Source organism: Callorhinus ursinus, unplaced genomic scaffold, assembly GCF_003265705.2.
Source record: "Callorhinus ursinus isolate GAN/ISIS: 27379988/994484 unplaced genomic scaffold, GSC_fseal_2.0 scaffold10, whole genome shotgun sequence".
In the NCBI taxonomy this organism is placed as follows: domain Eukaryota; kingdom Metazoa; phylum Chordata; class Mammalia; order Carnivora; family Otariidae; genus Callorhinus; species Callorhinus ursinus.
Genome location: NW_027397072.1, coordinates 2,634,192 through 2,650,923, shown reverse-complemented (window position 1 = coordinate 2,650,923; position 16,732 = coordinate 2,634,192). Strand labels below are relative to the sequence as shown.

Sequence of the window (16,732 nt, the reverse complement as noted above, 5' to 3'; positions counted from 1 at the left end):
GGGGAGTGGGAGAGGGAGAAGCAGGCTTCCTGATGAGCAGGGAGCCCGATGAGGGGCTGAATTCCAGGACCCTGGGAACATGGCCTGAGCTGAAGGCAGACGCTTAAGGACTGAGCCACCCAGGCACCCCAAAAATCACTGTTTTCAACACCTACCAAACTATTCCCACTGGAACCTCTGAGCAAGGCACAGCATCTCTGATAAAAGGATATTAAACATGTGGTAGGTTTGTTTTGGACTGAGATAAAGGGAAACTCAGATGGTCTAAAAAAAAAAATCTGCAGACAGTAATGACCAAGCAGGAGGGGATCACAGTGGAAGATGAGCTAATTCTGAGCATCATCCCAGCTCCGTCCCAAAAACTGTCTTCATAATACAAACCACCTTTCCAGTTTTCCTGTTTTCTGTCTTTACTGAACACAGGCAGAACTATATAAATCAAGATTTCTCCTGAGCTCTCTATGGCACCTCCCTATAACATCAATATATTTATGAGGCAAACAACCGGCTGTTTTATCCTTGCAGAAATTAAAGTGCATAAAATAGTCCCATGACCAAATACAAGAACCAAGCAAAATCTTTCTACCTACTTTAACAGGCTTTCCTAAAAGTTGAAATCATGCTCATATATATAGGAAACAAGATCTTGGCAGAACTGGTGTTAGAAACAGAACACAGTGCACGCTGCTTGTGTTTTGGAGGCAGCTGGGGGTAGGGATTCATCTATTTTGCAACCATTTTCCCGATCCTCAGCCTCTACGACAAGACACCCTGTATTTACTGTTACCTCTGAAGTAATACCTGAAGGACAGTGACACAGGAAGTGTCCCACCCTCTCACAAGGACACAAAGCAACACTGGTGCAGAGCAAAGCGCACAGAGAAAGCCAAGACCGTTGCAGCCTGGCCACCGGCCACCAGCCCCACCACCCCAGGCGCAGCGACACGAGGAGATGAGCTGGTCCACACTGACCTGGAAGGGGGCCCACACAGAGCTTTGGGCTGGTGAGATGACAGATGAAGAGCGCCCATAAGTTCAATAAATTGATTTCATTGTTTAATCTCATCCCTTACCAATGTACCTGATGGGAACACGAGTTTCTACAAGCTCCTTATTTCTATGACATCCAGTGAAACCCGGAGCCGCGCTGGTTTGGCTTCTCGTCAATCTGAGCCCGAGCCCTGCTTTGGGGCCATCTGTCTCCGCAAGGACAGCCTGACCTTGTCTACCTGCACACCCATTTCCCTTCTTCCCCTTCATCCTGTACCCCCAGCACTGAGGGCAACCTCCATGTGTGGTGACTTATTTAGAATGGTTATTGCTTACATCTCACCACTAGAATGCTGGAAGCTCCATGGGGCCAGAGATGTTTGTCTAATGATGAATTCCCAGAGCCTGGAGCCGGGTGGCACATAGAAAGCTCTCCGTATATACTTGCCCAGTGAGTAAGTGAACGGTGCTGGTATGAATCTCATACCCCTGTGCCTTTCAGATGCTCACAGGAGCTGTCACAACTTGAGGATGGTGTTCAAGTGCCTCAGCTCAGCGCTGTGACCTTTGAGTCTAAGCCCGCTTACATTCCCAGTCTATTCCCTGCTCAGGCTTTGCCCATCTTCTGGCTCATCTCCACCTGCGATGCCCTTCCTCCCTGGCTTCCAATCCCAGTGCAAGCCGAGCTCAGAGTCCCTGTGCCACGTTCCTGGAGCACCTGCATGTCATCACCAGAACACAGCCCCTGCCCTTTGCATTCCTGGTTCCAAGCAAACAGTGACCTCCCAACACAGACACATGCCCACTGAAGTAGTCCCAACAGTTGCTTAGTAAATCTTTGCTGATCTCTTGTGCTAAGTAAGAAGATGTGGGGGCAAGTAGGCCGGGGCGCCGGGCGGCTCAGTGGGTTCAGCGTCTGCCTTCGGCTCAGGTCATGGTCCCGGGGTCCTGGGATCGAGCCCCGCGTCGGGCTCCCTGCTCGGCGGGGAGCCTGCTTCTCCCTCTGCCTCTGCCTCTCCCCCTGCTCATGGGCTCTCTCTCTCAAATGAATAAATGGAATCTTTAAAAAGAAAGACAGGGGAAGGGTTGCCGGAGTGCAGGGTATGGGAGGTGCAGGGTCGGCTACACCATCGGCCCAGCCTTCCTTCCCACACCCGTGAGGCGACCTCTACACGCCCTGCTGTCCCAACCTGCCAGGGACACCCCAGGCGTTTCTCCAGAGCCGCCACCTCCTCAGGTGCTGGTCCTGCTCTAATGTCACCGTGTCCCACGCAGAGGAGCCCTCGTCCGCACTCCCAGCCCCACGGTCATGCACCTGCAGCTCCTGCCCACCAGCTCCCCACTGGCCTGCCCTCCGCAAGGACAGGAAGGGGCCACCTTCAGCTTTACACACACGTCTGCCGTGCAGTGGACACTCCGCGTGCCTCTCATTGTCAGAGCAACACAGATTTACAGCATTTCTCAGAAACAACAGATTGAGCAGGAAAACAGAGAATCTGTGGCTTCCCCATGCAAGGAAAGGTCTAGGCATCACCACTGTCCCCACTCCTCCCTGCTCTGAGTCCTGAGTCCGAAATCAACACGAGTGCCCTACAAAGGTGTCAGGTGCTGCTTTTCCATTTCATTAATCTGCTCCCCCATTAAAAACATTCTCAGGAAACATACCCAAGGCACACTGTGTTCATTTCTCTGCAGTGCTGTAGGGACTATCATTTTTCTCTGGAGCCTATTTCATTCGACCTCGCCGAACTTCAATGCTGTTGTAACAGATAGTCTTGCTCAGGCACATGAAAGGCAGCCCCCCAAGGTAATGTGGATGAAGTAGAGAGTTTGTCTAGTGGAGGAACAGCAACCACCTAGCTGAGTTCAGAGTCAGGCCACTCCCAGGAGGAAAGCCAGCGCTGCACGCTGAAGGCCTCCCACCAGCTTCCAGAGTGAATGTCCTGCTTCCAAGTGGGTCAGGGTCCGCCATCAGAGAACCAGCCCCTATGCCAAGCATTAATAAAGTGGAACATTAGCTGACATTTGAACCTGACTGTTGCCTCTTCAGGCCACTAGGAGACACAAATGCAGCCTTGGATGTTGTGTGATACTGCTACGGTCTTGACATTATTAGCCTGCAAGTGTCAGCTCCAACACACGTGCTCCATGCTGCACTTTAAAGTCCAGTCCCGTGGTGTGCATCTCTCTGACTGTTTCACGCCCGTGTGCGCACATACGCACACACAGGCACCTTTAATTTGTCAGTGTTTTATCTCCTGTTCATTTCTGTTCACTACCAACATTTGCGCTCTATGCCCAAAAGAGAAGTAGGTAATATTAACATTCTGGTTGTGGATGTGATATAAATACAATGCTTATTAATTATTTACTGATATTTTACAGAGACTTGCACATTAAAATAATTCATTTTAATATAGGAAAGCAGTTTTAAACATTTATTAAATTAGCCTCACTTCCTTGGAAAGTAATAGACCCAAAATCACGGTAAATGAGTTGCTGAAAACTGAATCTGATCTAACGAAATAAGAATAGGTTCACTCAGATAAGTCAATCAGAGAAAGACATGTATCATATGACCTCACTAATATGAGGAATTCTTCATCTCAGGAAACAAACTCCAGGGTTGCTGGAGTGGTGGGGGTGGGAGGGGTGGGGTGGCTGGGTGATAGACACTGGGGAGGGTATGTGCTATGGTGAGCACTGTGAATTGTGCAAGACTGTTGGATCACAGATCTGTACTTCTGAAACAAATAATGCAATATATGTTAAGAAAAAAAAGAAGAAGAAGATAGCAGGAGGGGAAGAATGAAGGGGAGTAAGTCAGAGGGGGAGACGAACCATGAGAGACGATGGACTCTGAGAAACAAACTGAGGGTTCTAGAGGGGAGGGGGGTGGGGGGATGGGTTAGCCTGGTGATGGGTATTAAGGAGGGCACGTTCTGCGTGGAGCACTGGGTGTTACGCACAAACAATGAATCATGGAACACTACATCAAAAACTAATGATGTAATGTATGGTGATTAACATAACAATAAAAAATTTTAAAAAAGAATAGGTTCACTCAGTTAATTTCCTAGGACTCAACAGTCATGGCTCAAGTTAATGGACACCTGGAACCCCACCGGCTTCTCCCACATTCCCACATCCACAGTCACCCAGACACCTGTGCTCCTGGCCATTATGTTTCTTCTCATTTCATGGAATCAAATGCCATGAATCATAAGACACGTGGTTATTTACGTGTCGCTAAGAAACAAAGCAAACTACCAGCTAAACTATGTCACATGGCTTCCCTGTTACCTGGAAGTTCTGTTTTCTACTGAAACAGCCCTTTCAGAACTTTTAGACATAGATTTTTATCACATAACACATCTGGATGTAAAGCAAGAGGACAAGGCCACAGAAATAAATTGCTCGACTCCTCTCAAGATTCTACACCCAGAGTCGGGCTCTTCTGAGCCATTTCTGCGTTGAAGCTGAGTATGTCTGTGCTTTGCCAGGCAGTGTGGACAGAGTGCACCACTATGATCTCTGGAATTTTCTTCCACGCTGCTCGGCACGTTTCGAGGCTGGTGCTTTCTTGCCTGGAGCATGGGAAGCAAGCCTTCTGCATCTGCCTCAGTAACAAGATGTGGTGGACGAATGTGGCAGAGTGCTTCCTGGCCACCAAACCCCCTCTCTGGATGCAGATGAAGTCTGCATACCTTGGCTGCATGCCTCCACCAAGGGAGGGTCTATTTCTCTACCTCCCAGAACCTTGCAACCATGGGGATGATGACCAGCACCAACGTCCAGATGTGCTCCTAAAGCCAGCCTAGACCTTGCAGCCCAGCAACCCCGGCAGGTAACACAGCCTGTAAGGAAGCCTGGTGCAACTGGCCCAAGACCCACCCAGCCAACACACAGGACTTAGAGAAATAATAAAACATCTCTGTGTTAATCCCCTAGGGCATGGCTCGTTACACTGTAATAGATTACTGAGCCTGTATCTTCAGCTGCACATGGTAACTTCCTTTCTCAGGTCCCATAAAAGAGTTGGTTGTTCCTTTGGAAAAATATAAAGAATTAAAGAAGAATGTACTCCACTAGCATAAAATTGCTATTCTTTGTACCTTTCTGGGAATACAATAATTTTTCACTTTGATTCTGAATCGTATCAACATCATCTTGATGACATTTGCAGCAATGACACTCAACACGTGTAGTGCCAACCATGCACACGCCTCAGCTGAAGAGACAGGCTCGCTGTGATGACAGCGAAACCACACATGACCACCAACAGCAGTGGTCAGAGGCCATCTACGTAGGAGGCACCCCACTTCCCACAGAAAACAAATCAAAGAAGTTTAGTAAGAGAGACGTGGAAAGCCTAGCACACACACATAAAGAAGCAATTGTACTTACCATAATATGGTTGTTGTGACTAACTCTAAAACCCAGCCTCAAAAAATAAAATAAAATAAAACAAAACAAAATAAAATAAAATAAAATAAAATAAAATAAAATAAAATAAAATAAAATAAAATAAAACCCAGGCTCATGCAGCCAGAGAAGCCTGGGGTAGTTTTCATCCTCAAAAATGCACCTGTTCCTCACATGGGGCAAAGGTTTGTAAGTACTGAATTCTCAGCTCAACATACCATGTAGACCTCCACACTGGGGAGCAAGAATACAGTAAAATACCTTGACAGGCATTAGTACCACAAACGCAGAGATTTTACATCAAACTTAGTTAACATCAATGCCTGTTGTATTCTTTTAGGAATTCCTGTTTTTTCTGGGAAAAAAAAAATGTGTTTGCTCTGTTGTTACATGCCTGGTCATACACCATGGAATATTTTCAATGATAGATTTGTTTTTTCTAAAATAACACTTTTTATTTGCATTGCAGAGTATGCATGTTTGTGACGATTCCACTTAAAGATTCTTAATGTTATATATCATCCTTAAAACCCATTAACTTTCCCAGTGATCGCTTTCCAAAAGAGAAGAGAAAGAACTATAGGCGATATCAGAACAAACGTGTCCCAAATTTTAGACCAAATAGAACAAATATTTAATAAAAGGAAAAGAAAACACTATCCTTACCTATCAGGACCCAGAGTCAGAACAACATAATGAAGTGAGGACATAACAAAACAACCTCGGACTCCTGGCTCCGTTCTCTGTGCTCAGAGGCTTCCCACACCATTAAAGTATGGGATTCCAAGGTTGTACCACTCAGGCTAAGTTTCAACGTTCAAACTCAGAGCTCACAGCTGAGAAAACTCTGCACAACCACGTCGGCTCCTTCTCCACCTGGAACATCTGCCCCCTTCTCTGTGCCACGTTAGGACTTGCGCCCCATTTGCGGATCTCCACGAGTCGATTACCCTTTCCTGCAAACCATCACCCTATGCATGAGACTCATTCACACAAATGTTTTATCAAGAAACAAGTCTGTGTCGTCCAACCACACGCAATGAAGCTCATCCTTAGGGCAGAATCATGTCTATTGGTTCTGCATTCTCGACGATTCTCGTTCACTCATTTACCCAACAAACACTTAATACTGAAGGCAATCCACAGAGAAAGAAAACTGAAAATAAATAAGATGATCATTCAGCTCAGGAAGCCATCAAAATAACCAGAGTCAATTCAGAAAAGCCTTGACACCAAAGCCAGACAAGGACCACATGAAGAAGCAGCATTGGAGACGGATCTCATTTATGAATAGACTTGCAAAAATCCCTCACAAAATTGAGCAAAGCGTATTCCGAAGAGCATTTTTTGGCAGAAGGCCTTTTTCAGCGAAGGCGGGAGGGTGAGGACAGCAGTCGTGAACTCAGGGCAAAGAGTTAGGTGGGCTGTGTCATTACCTCCAGCGACACTGAGCTCCTTCAGCGCAAGTGTGGACAGGCAAGGGGCTGGGCTCATCCAAGGCTGGACTCTTGCCAGGCAAATACCGGGGTGGTTCAGAGGGTAAGGAAGCCAAAGTATTTCCAAGACGGTGACTAAGATGGCGGTTATGAAATCTGAACTGCACCAGGAGGAAAGCCACGTCAAGGGCTGGCCGTGAGATGTTGGGAAAGAATAGCTCACTACGTGGGGGACCTCGTGGCTGATGAGCCTCCGGAGGGAGGTGCCTGAGCAAAGGAGCTGAAAGCTGGAGCCAGGCAGAGAGTAGGCGCTCAACAGCTTTACTGAATGAACAGTAATGTCAGGGAGACACTGAAATAGCGTTTTTATAAGATGGGTGGGGGCATGTGGTCATCACACACATGGGTGGTAAAGACCCGTACGGCCGCCAAGAACTGGCTTCGGCCTGCCTTCCCAGGCTTGTATCCTGACACTCACTGGCTGCTCTTCTTGTGCTGTCTATGTCACACTACGTGCAGATAAGCGTACACAGTGAGCGCTTCTCACCTCTACGCCTGACGTGCCCCCTTCCTGCTGCCCCCAGGCCCAGGGTGGCCACACCAGGCTTGGCCACTCTCCCTCCTGTCTGTCCCTACACTCTGAGCTCCATGTCTCATGGCTGCACACACAGCAGGAAGCCTGGCACCAACACTGGGCCCGGAAGCTCCGGGCCCCACTGCCAGGGCTGGCCTGGGGGGCGTCCTTGTCACATGTCCCCAAGCACAGTTCCCATCTTTACTGTGTGAAAAGGACCTACTTGGTTTTTTTTTAGAGAGAGAGAGAGAGAGAGAGAGCGTGAGCGGTCAGGGGCAGAGGGAGAGAGAGAATCCCAGGCAGATTCCACACTCAGCACGGAGCCCGACATGGGGCTCGATCCCAAGACCCTGAGACCATGACCTGAGCCGAAATCAAGAGTCAGACACCCAACCAACAGAGCCACCCAGGCACCCCGAAAAGGACTTACTTTTTTCTTTCTTCGTGAGTATTTCTCGATGTCTGCATACTTTCTGAAAGACCAAAGATAGTCAGCTATAAATCTGTAAAAGTCAGCCAGAAAATATCTTTCTAAAATTGTAGGCTGCAGCCTTGGCTTTCGGGAGGGCAAGGCCTTGCTGAAGGCACATCCAGTCCCCCCATCATCACGAACTCACATCAACGGCATTTCCCCGCCTCAGAACAGAAGGGGCCCCCACTGGGGTTGGCTCAGTCTCCTTCCTCAAGACTTTAGAAAATCCGATGGCTTTCCATTTCTATCAGGGTGAGTGGCACCACATTTATAGGCACCTTCGGCCCTGAAGCTTGTATACGGTCATGGGGGGACATCCTAACAAGTTTGAGGTTTCAGGCAGTTGGCAGTCACTCACACAAACATGGGTTTTTCATGCAACTCTCACAGGGACCCGTGGCACACACGTCATGCTCTCCCTGGGCTGGAGAGGAAGCATGGCTCAGGGACATGAGGGTTTAGTCAATGCCGCACCCTGACCAGCGGAAGAGCAGAGACTCCAAGCCCATCCAAAACCCAGCCCAGCCTCCTCCCACCACCGACAGACCCCTTGTCTAACTGCCACCTTTCGCTCTGACATGGCCCGGGGTACACACCCCGCTCCTAATTCTTCTGTATGGGGGCTGACCCCCGCCGGTGCTACGCACGGGAGGGAACGCTCTGGCGCCCCACTCTCCAGCAGAAGGGCACCTCCCGGGTCCACGTCGTGGGTGGGGGACAGACTTCAGTCTCTTAGCTACTCTGTGGACTCGTTTCCTCTTTGGTGAGGGAGAAAGATATTTAAGCCACCAATAGACCAGTTCAGGGTTCAACACATGAACAGGTGACAGGGAAAACAAAACACATGGAGAGCCGGGGGACTCATGTGGGGAGCAGGGGACACAGGAACAGAGAGGGCCGTGCATCTCAGCTCAACGGCCCCTAAGGTATTTCTACCCACCATGCAGTTAGCACCATCAGCAATGAATTAGCAAGTGGATAAAATCAGGAAATAGCCCTGCTTGCCAGGCATGTGGCAGGACCCCAACCTAACCATTGGCTGTGGGGTCATTGCCTATGGACAGGACAAAAGAAGCCATTCTCTGCCTCAAAGTAGAAACCCTAACAGCAGGTGAGTGCAAACAGATGCCTCCTGGGATGTGTCTCAGCTTCCCAGGCTCTGGGCCAGGGAACTTACGGGGTGCATGCAGGTGAAACCATCTGCCTGCTCCACCACAAGATGAACACTTACACCTCTTTTTCTTTGCTCAAGATAATGACCATGAGAAACATGACGGAGAAGCAGCTGCAGGGAAGGTCCCTGACAGGCCCTCAGACCGTTGCCGCCACTGCACGGAGTTCAAACACAGCCTTGGGGCTGAGCAGTCAAGGCTGCAAAATCCCGCCTTCAGCAGGAAACCGCTCCTCCCAGCCAGCCCTGGAAATCAGGAGCTCCCTCGGGGCAGGAACGGGGGTTAGGTGCCCGGGTCACACACCGTATCGCACAGCCTCCTGGAAGGAGGGCTACAGGGACATTGCAGGGAGGCGCCTGACACCCGGGTACCAAAATAGGGAGGAGCAGAGCCCCGCCTTCCAGGGCAAGTGACAAAGGGCACGGCTGGCAGGGCACAGTCCCCCCGGGGCTCATGGTCTCTGGCAGGCATATCCGAGACCTTCTGCCTGCCATCCCACGCCCCACCCTGTCATCCCACAGGACCCAGAGGCAAAGAAATCAGACTCTGTCCTAACACCGGGGCTTTAGTCTGGGACAAAAGTCAAGGGTTTGGATCAGCATATGCTGCCGAACTCCACAGTCTTGCAGGTCATCTCCTTCCTGAGCCTGACCCACCACTGAGCCTGGACGCCCAGTATGGACACACGTGAGCCCAGCAGGAGCTGCAGCCACTGAGGGCTCCAGACTAATAACCACCAAAGTCTCTCAAGGAAGCATCAAGTGCAACTGTGCCCTGGGAACGTAAGTCAGACCACCTCATCAGGGGACTTCAAGGTCCTTGAATGGTGAGAACTGCAGATGGACAGAGTCCACACCTGTCTATGTGAGCTCCCGTGCAGGACTCTGGGCAAGCAGGTCAGGGCCCAACACTGGGCTGTTCTTCACAGTAAAGCCACTCGGCATCCCTCAGGCAGGAGCCCTCAGGAGAACATTATGCACTAATCACAAGAACTTGGCCAAATTCAGATGGCAAGCAGGGGAGTGAGCAAACTGCCCCAGGAAGGGACAGCCAACCTTCTAGTTCTCTGGTGACAGGAGGGGAGACCCCACCAATGCTTTTGTCTTCCTTGTAGACGTTCCCGCAAGTCCACAAACACACACACCGTGGTGCACCCTGTTAGCCTGGGCCAGGATCCACCATAACCATCACCACTGGTTTCATCAGTAGGGCCCGCCACCCCACACCAACTCCGGAGTCCGGGACACATAGACAGTCAGGGGAAGCCGGCCGAAGGAAAAAAAACAGAACGAGGTGCTGGATGGAGGCTGGGCTACCATGACTGTGTCCCAGGACCAATGTGCTTTGCAGGCTGAGGCTCTTTCTGTCTGAGACTCCCAGTGTCCCCCCACCAGCAGTTTGCTCAACACAAGGGCTCACTGTCCTTGTGACATCGTCACACAACAGGGGTTCTCATGCCTCACTGTGAAAATCCAAAATTGTGTCCTATATAAAATGAGAATATCAAGTTTCACTCCAGAAAAATAGCCAAGAGCTGAACAGGCTGTACTTGGGGGCGATACTGGGGGAAAAGGCAAACTCTACCAACTCAGGAGGGCAAGGTAAGAAATGTGCTCACTGTTGGACCTCACTGGGCACCTTGGAGGATTTCCAGTAAGGGAAATATTTGAAGGTCTCCAGTCCGGCGGCAACATAGAAGTGGTTGTCTTGCAGATCCTTTGAGTTGTCCAAGAGATGCCCATTCATGGTAAATAATCTGTGAACAGAGCAAGAAGAAGTGGCCGGAGATTTCAAGCAGTGACCTCAGGGCTGGGGGCATTTCTGCAGACAATATGACCGGAATGTGGGCTACTGGCAAGCACTGAAAGCGTAGGAAAGCGTAATCCAAATGGGCTAATTAAACCCCATGGGAGCTGCCCTTCCAAAGTTAGGCTTGTTTTCCATTTTTAGGTTTCTTAATTAAAGTATATTTTTAATTATGTGCAAGTATTCAGAGGCCCTTGAGAACATTTTAAGCTCTTGGTGTTCAATTAATTTTAATAACAGCAAAAATTAATACAAATTGGCTTGTATTGTTATAACAATACCTGGAAAACAGACCGGTATTTTATTAGCAAATAATATGCCTTTTTAGAAGCACCAAAAGACTAATATTTGTCTCGCTTTTATTCTGTACCCTTTTTTGGCAAGTATTCATTCACTCATTCATTCATGTAAGAAATGATTCAATTCACTCAATGTTGAGGATCTTTATGCACTGGAAAACGAGGTGGGCACTGTGTCGGACATAACTATGAGTAAGGAAGTCACTACTACCCCCAAAGTCAGGGTTTGTACCTAAACCTATAAACACAAATGTGACCAGCGAAGGGCAAAGATCCAGACTTCCAAGAGGAGGAAAACCAGACTCAACTGTAGGCCTCACAGAGGCGGGGGCAAGCCGTGGGGTGGGGAAGGTGGGAGGTTTCCTCATGGGAAGACGGGTAAAGCCATCTGGGGTAGCAGGAGGGGCCTGGGCCAAAGGCCAGAAAGCAGGGGTTGACTGTCACTGAAGGGGAAAGGCACACACAGAACTTGCACAGAGAATTCTGGAGCCTGGAATATTCTAGGGAGAGGAATTGATCATTGAGTTTGCCACAGTGATGGGAGACATGGGAGAGCAGAGAAGAGCTAGGTGCCAGCAACAGCCAGCAGACCGTCGTGGATGCGTCACGCTGACGCGGCTGCTGGAGGAAAGGAGCCTGGCCTGCGACAGGAGGCTCGGGCTGCTACAGCAAGGGTGTGCGAGGCGATCGGGAGACGGAGCAGCGATCTCCAGACTAGGAAGACGAGAAAGGCACGCTGAGGAGGTTGAAGCCACAAAGCCGCCCCCCCCCCCATCAGTCCTTCTCAAACCTTAGCGCCAGAACCACCTGGAAGGCTTGCTGACGCGCAGACAGCCGGGCCCCGCCCTTAGGGCCTCCAGTTCCGTGAGCCTAGGATGAGGCCGGAACACTCATCTCTAACAAGTGTCCAGCTTACCCCGCCTCTGCCACTGCTGCTCTGGGAGCCCCATGAGAATGGCCACCTTAGACCAGCCCTGGAGCAACGAGAAGACCTTCCAGACAGGTGACCGCAAGGAGAAGACCTTCCAGACAGGTGACCGCAAGGAGAAGCCCCCAGAGAGCCACGTGGGCAGCAGGCGGCCGTGACAAGGAGCACAACGCTGGGAACTCTGTTCCTCTCCTGCCATGGCCCCTGTCCCAGGACACTCGGTGCGTCACCACACTGGAGGACCCAAAGAGCTGGTGCAAGCATCCCCAGGAGTAAGTCAGGGAGGCACAGAGGCCAGCAGCGGGCAAGGTGGGGAGGGAGGCAGATGCGACCGAGGGCCAGCAGGGCCATGCGGGCTGGAGGACGGCGTCTCCTGCTCTGGCACCGGCCATCGAGGTTCCACCGCGGAGTGTTTGGTGCAGACCCCGGAAGCAGAAGTGTTGGAGCAGATGGACCAAGAATTTAATACAAACATGAAAAATACTGTAAATGAAATAAGAGGAGAAGTTACAAATATGAAACAACAAGAAAGTGTAAAGAAGAAACAAGCAGAAATACGGATGTGAATACTGAGTTACGGGGACAACACTGGGATGAGGCGCCCAGCAGAAGAGGTGCAGACACGGCGTGAGCCGCTGTTGGGAGGACAGAACTGACAGGGTCTCCCAGAGGCAAGCGGCATGAGAAACAACATGTATAAGAGAAAAGCCGAGGAATGAGGAGGAGGCGTGCCAACAGCCCAAAAGTGAGAATCTCAAAAAGAAACTTAAATGTAGAAAGGAAGAAAAATGTATAGGAATAATGAAGATGAATTTCACAGGATTAAAGAAAGAGGGAGGACCTCAAATTGAGTCAATAGGCATCAAAAACGAGAGACCACTGGAAAACTCGCATGTGGGCACATTAGGGAGACATCCAGGAAGGCACGCGAGCGTCCGGAAGGGCTCTCCCCGGAGGAGCAGGGAGCAAAGGGGTCAGAGCCGCACCGACAGCCCAAGACAAGGAAGTGATGTTTTCAAAATCTGAAAGGAACGAACTTTGAAGCTAGCCACACCCTCATGGAAATGGGAAGGCCCGCTAAAGTACCGTCACACCGACTCACACTGAGAGCATCTCTACAGGAAGGAGCTAAATGAAAGGAAAAGCAACTCCAGGAGACGCCACGAGGCATCACGTGGAGCAGGGTGACCACGCACCTCGGCACAGTTTGGGTTGTCATTAAAAAAAAGTTAGGTCAAAGAAATCCTACTCAGGATAATCCAAAATTCAAATCGTGGATCACAAGCACTGTGACGGGGTTGTTGAGGGGGCGGCCAAGGAGCTGGAGGAGATGGAGTCTGGGTTTGATTCCGGGGCCCAGGAGAATCTTGGCTCCATCAGCAGAAACAAGGAAGGGGATGCATGAGCTGACAGCTCAGGTGGAGGGAGGTGGATGCAGGGAATGAGCTCTCAACAGGGGCGGAGCTGGAGGGAAAAAGGGCCCTGGAAAAGCTCAAGTCAAATGTCCCAGACACACCGAAAGAGCTTCAGGTCTTCCTCCAGCAATGGGAGGCTTGCAAGGACGAGATTCGTTGCTTGTATGTTTCTTTGAAAATGTCTGTTCTCAGAAGGTTAAGTGTTCTTTTTATGCAGTGATGAGACCAAATAAAATTACCCTTTGTACTTCCAAGCATTTGTTTCATTCCTAAGCTCTGCACCTTTTCTAAACTCAACCATAAAGAATTGGTTGATTAGATTGATTGATTAGAAAAAATTAAAAGCTTATTAATCCAATGTCCTATTTTCCCACCGAACATCCTGTTTCCTTGCCTGCTTCGCCTCTGCCATTTCACATGTGATACGTGTGATTAATTCTACCACCGCTTCTGGCTCCTTCCAAAAGCACACACAAGTCAGTCTGCCCCACATGGTGATGGGCTCTTTGTTTGAGAGTAACACACTGATATTTCTGACTGCGTTCTGCAATCATCCGGGCACCCACAGTACTGACTTTTAGGTACCCTCTAACTTCCCCGGCACGTGTAGGGTCACGTGGTGACTCACCGCCCTAACTAGGTTAACGACTACCCCGCGGCTCTACATGCCCAACAGCTGATGTCCCGCTCACAAGATAGGCTCAGTCTTCATCACTGGTGCCACAATTGTTGATTGTAAATCAAGCATTTACATTTGAATTTACCCCCCAAGAGAGATAACTGCCAGCAAGTGAAATAGGAGTAATGTTTTGGCTCTTCTATCCCAATGCCTGCCACCTGGGGACCATCACTGTCCATAAAGATGATACTTCCAACACTCAGCATCATTCCACATCTCTGCCTTTTCAACTCTGAAAGTTTGTGTCTTCCCTACGCTTTCTCAGCCCACTCCCATGCAAGATTTTGGGCCTCATCATCCCCAGCGGTGTTCCCAGTATTGAAGCTTTAACCTTTCTCTCTGCAGCCTGCTAGCCTGGCCGCTCCCACGGCTCCCTCCTTGTGGTCCACTGATCCACACCAGGCCCGTGGTCTAAGCCCACCCACCTGCCTCGGGGTTCACTCCCACAACCAGCCATGGCCACCCCGCCTCTCCCCACCCCCATGACCTCATTCACCCATTCACCACACCTAGCGCACGGCAGATGTTCAATAAACTGTGTTGAAGGAAAAATGAAATAAATTGGTTAAAAATAAGTACGGGGGTGAGGTGCGCCTGGGTGGCTCAGTCGTTAAGTGTCTGCCTTCAGCTCAGGTCATGGTCCCGGGATCCTGGGATTGAGCCCCACATGGGGCTCCCTGCTCCACGGGAAGCCTGCTTCTCCCTCTCCCACTCCCCCTGCTCGTGTTCCCTCTCTCGCTGTGTGTCTCTGTCAAATAAATAAATAAAATCTTTAAAAAAAAAAAAAAAAGTAAGTGTGGTGGGACGCCTGGGTGGCTCAGTCGGTTGAGCATCTGCCTTCACCTTGGTCATGATCCCGGGGTCCTGGGATCGAGCCCCGTATCGGGCTCCCTGCTCAGTGGGGAGTCTGCTTCTCCCTCTGCCTGCCCCTCCCCCTGCTTGTGTTCCCTCTCTATCTCTAATAAATAAATAAAATCTTTTAAATAAATAAATAAATAAAAATAAAAATAAGTATGGTAAAAAGACAGTAAATATTGTCTGTTCCAAAGAATTAAAATCAGAGTTAATGATGTAGGTTTGGAGGTCTTGCTGGTCCAGGGTGAACATTCCCACGCTGTGACCAGGTCTCCCCCAGGTGACAGAGCCTTACTTTCGCACGCCTCCTAGAGGGAAGACTTTCTCCCCAATCATGGCCAGCACACTATTCCATTCCATCAGACTGAATTTGGGTATGATAATTTTTACAGGTGGGATAAATAGTCTTCCATTTGTGAAAACACTGTAAGAATAAAAAAAAAAAAAAAAATTTTATTAGTGCCTTACACTTGAGGGGGAAACATTGGAAATTCAAAGAGGGCCCTCTAATTCCAGAACTATAAGCTGCATGCGATGCGCCAGGCAGCCCTCACACACACAGCCTGACCCACGAGAACCGTCACCAAGCAGCTCAATGCTGAAAGCCTGGTGACACAGCAACACTGCAGGGAGACATCTTTTCGTAGACTATCAAATGCCCAGATGAACAGGACACAACTCCACTTTTTAAATAATATGCTTCCACTGTGGTGAGTAAAATGGAAGAAAACTATGCCCATTTGGCAAACAAAGGGAGAATTTTGCCCTTAAAAATGCAGTTATTTTCCCTTCCCACAGAGCCAAGATAGCGTCCCAAAGGAAATAATGTGCAATCCTCCAAAAAGATAACAGAAACCATTGATTTCACTTTTGCAGTCTTAAGGCAGCTTCACCATGATCCCAGCGGGTTTATTTTATTTTTTTCTGTGTCAGGCAGGGGGCCAGCCATGGGGAGAGTACTCGGTGCAAAGTTCTACTGTGAATGAGGCCCTGCCACCTGCTGTAAGTCTAAAAGTAATAAATAGTATTTAACATTAAGGAGCTCAATTTTACAATTCCAGTTTTCAATTTTTTACATTATTATTTATGGTTACTCTTGTTTTATTGTTGTTGTTTTTCCTGTAATGTAAATAATTTAAAATTGGATGAATACATCTTTTTCTTTCAGAGAAAATATAAACTTTAATTCGTTTGTGCAAAATACAAAGAATCAGTTTTCTCTCCCAATGCTCTGTGGCAAGGGGCTTCCAATCCATGCAGAGATCACCTTCTTCTATACGTAAAATATTGCCCCAAAATAAACCCGACAAAAGGTTCTGTGCAAGTTATATTACAATGCATTTATGTGACAGCACTCCTACAATAAAGACTTGCTACAATGTTTCCATCTCTTGGTTTTCCTAAATGTTTTCCAAAAGTCTTTCAAACATAGATTACTACTAGGAATAAAAGAGAAGTGTTTAAACAAGGTCATGCTGGGCACCTGCCTGGGTGGCTCAGTCATTAAGCGTCTGCCTTCGGCTCAGACCATGGTCCTAGGGTCCTGGGATCGAGCCCTGCATCAGGCTCCCTGCTCCGCGGGGAAGCCTGCTTCTCCCTCTCCCACACCCCCTGCTTGTGTTCCTGCTCTCCCTGTGTCTCTGTCAAATAAATAAATAAAACCTTTAAAAAAAAAATAGAC

General features: G+C 49.1%; 1 protein-coding gene across 4 annotated transcripts in view; it reads right to left on the bottom strand.

Annotated features, from left to right (window-relative positions):
* The window catches only part of DCDC2C (doublecortin domain containing 2C), a 137,021-nt gene that overhangs the window by 87,032 nt on the left and 33,257 nt on the right, over positions 1-16,732 (bottom strand). For 3 of the 4 annotated variants that reach the window (XM_073896950.1, XM_073896947.1, XM_073896948.1), the window contains exons 4-6: positions 15,347-15,475; positions 10,688-10,825; positions 7,856-7,898 (exon numbers count right to left, since the gene is read on the bottom strand). In XM_073896950.1, coding sequence (XP_073753051.1) covers positions 7,856-7,898; positions 10,688-10,825; positions 15,347-15,475 — 310 coding nt within the window. The remainder of the gene's footprint in view (positions 1-7,855; positions 7,899-10,687; positions 10,826-15,346; positions 15,476-16,732) is intronic. The other variant, XM_073896949.1, reaches the window with a different exon arrangement.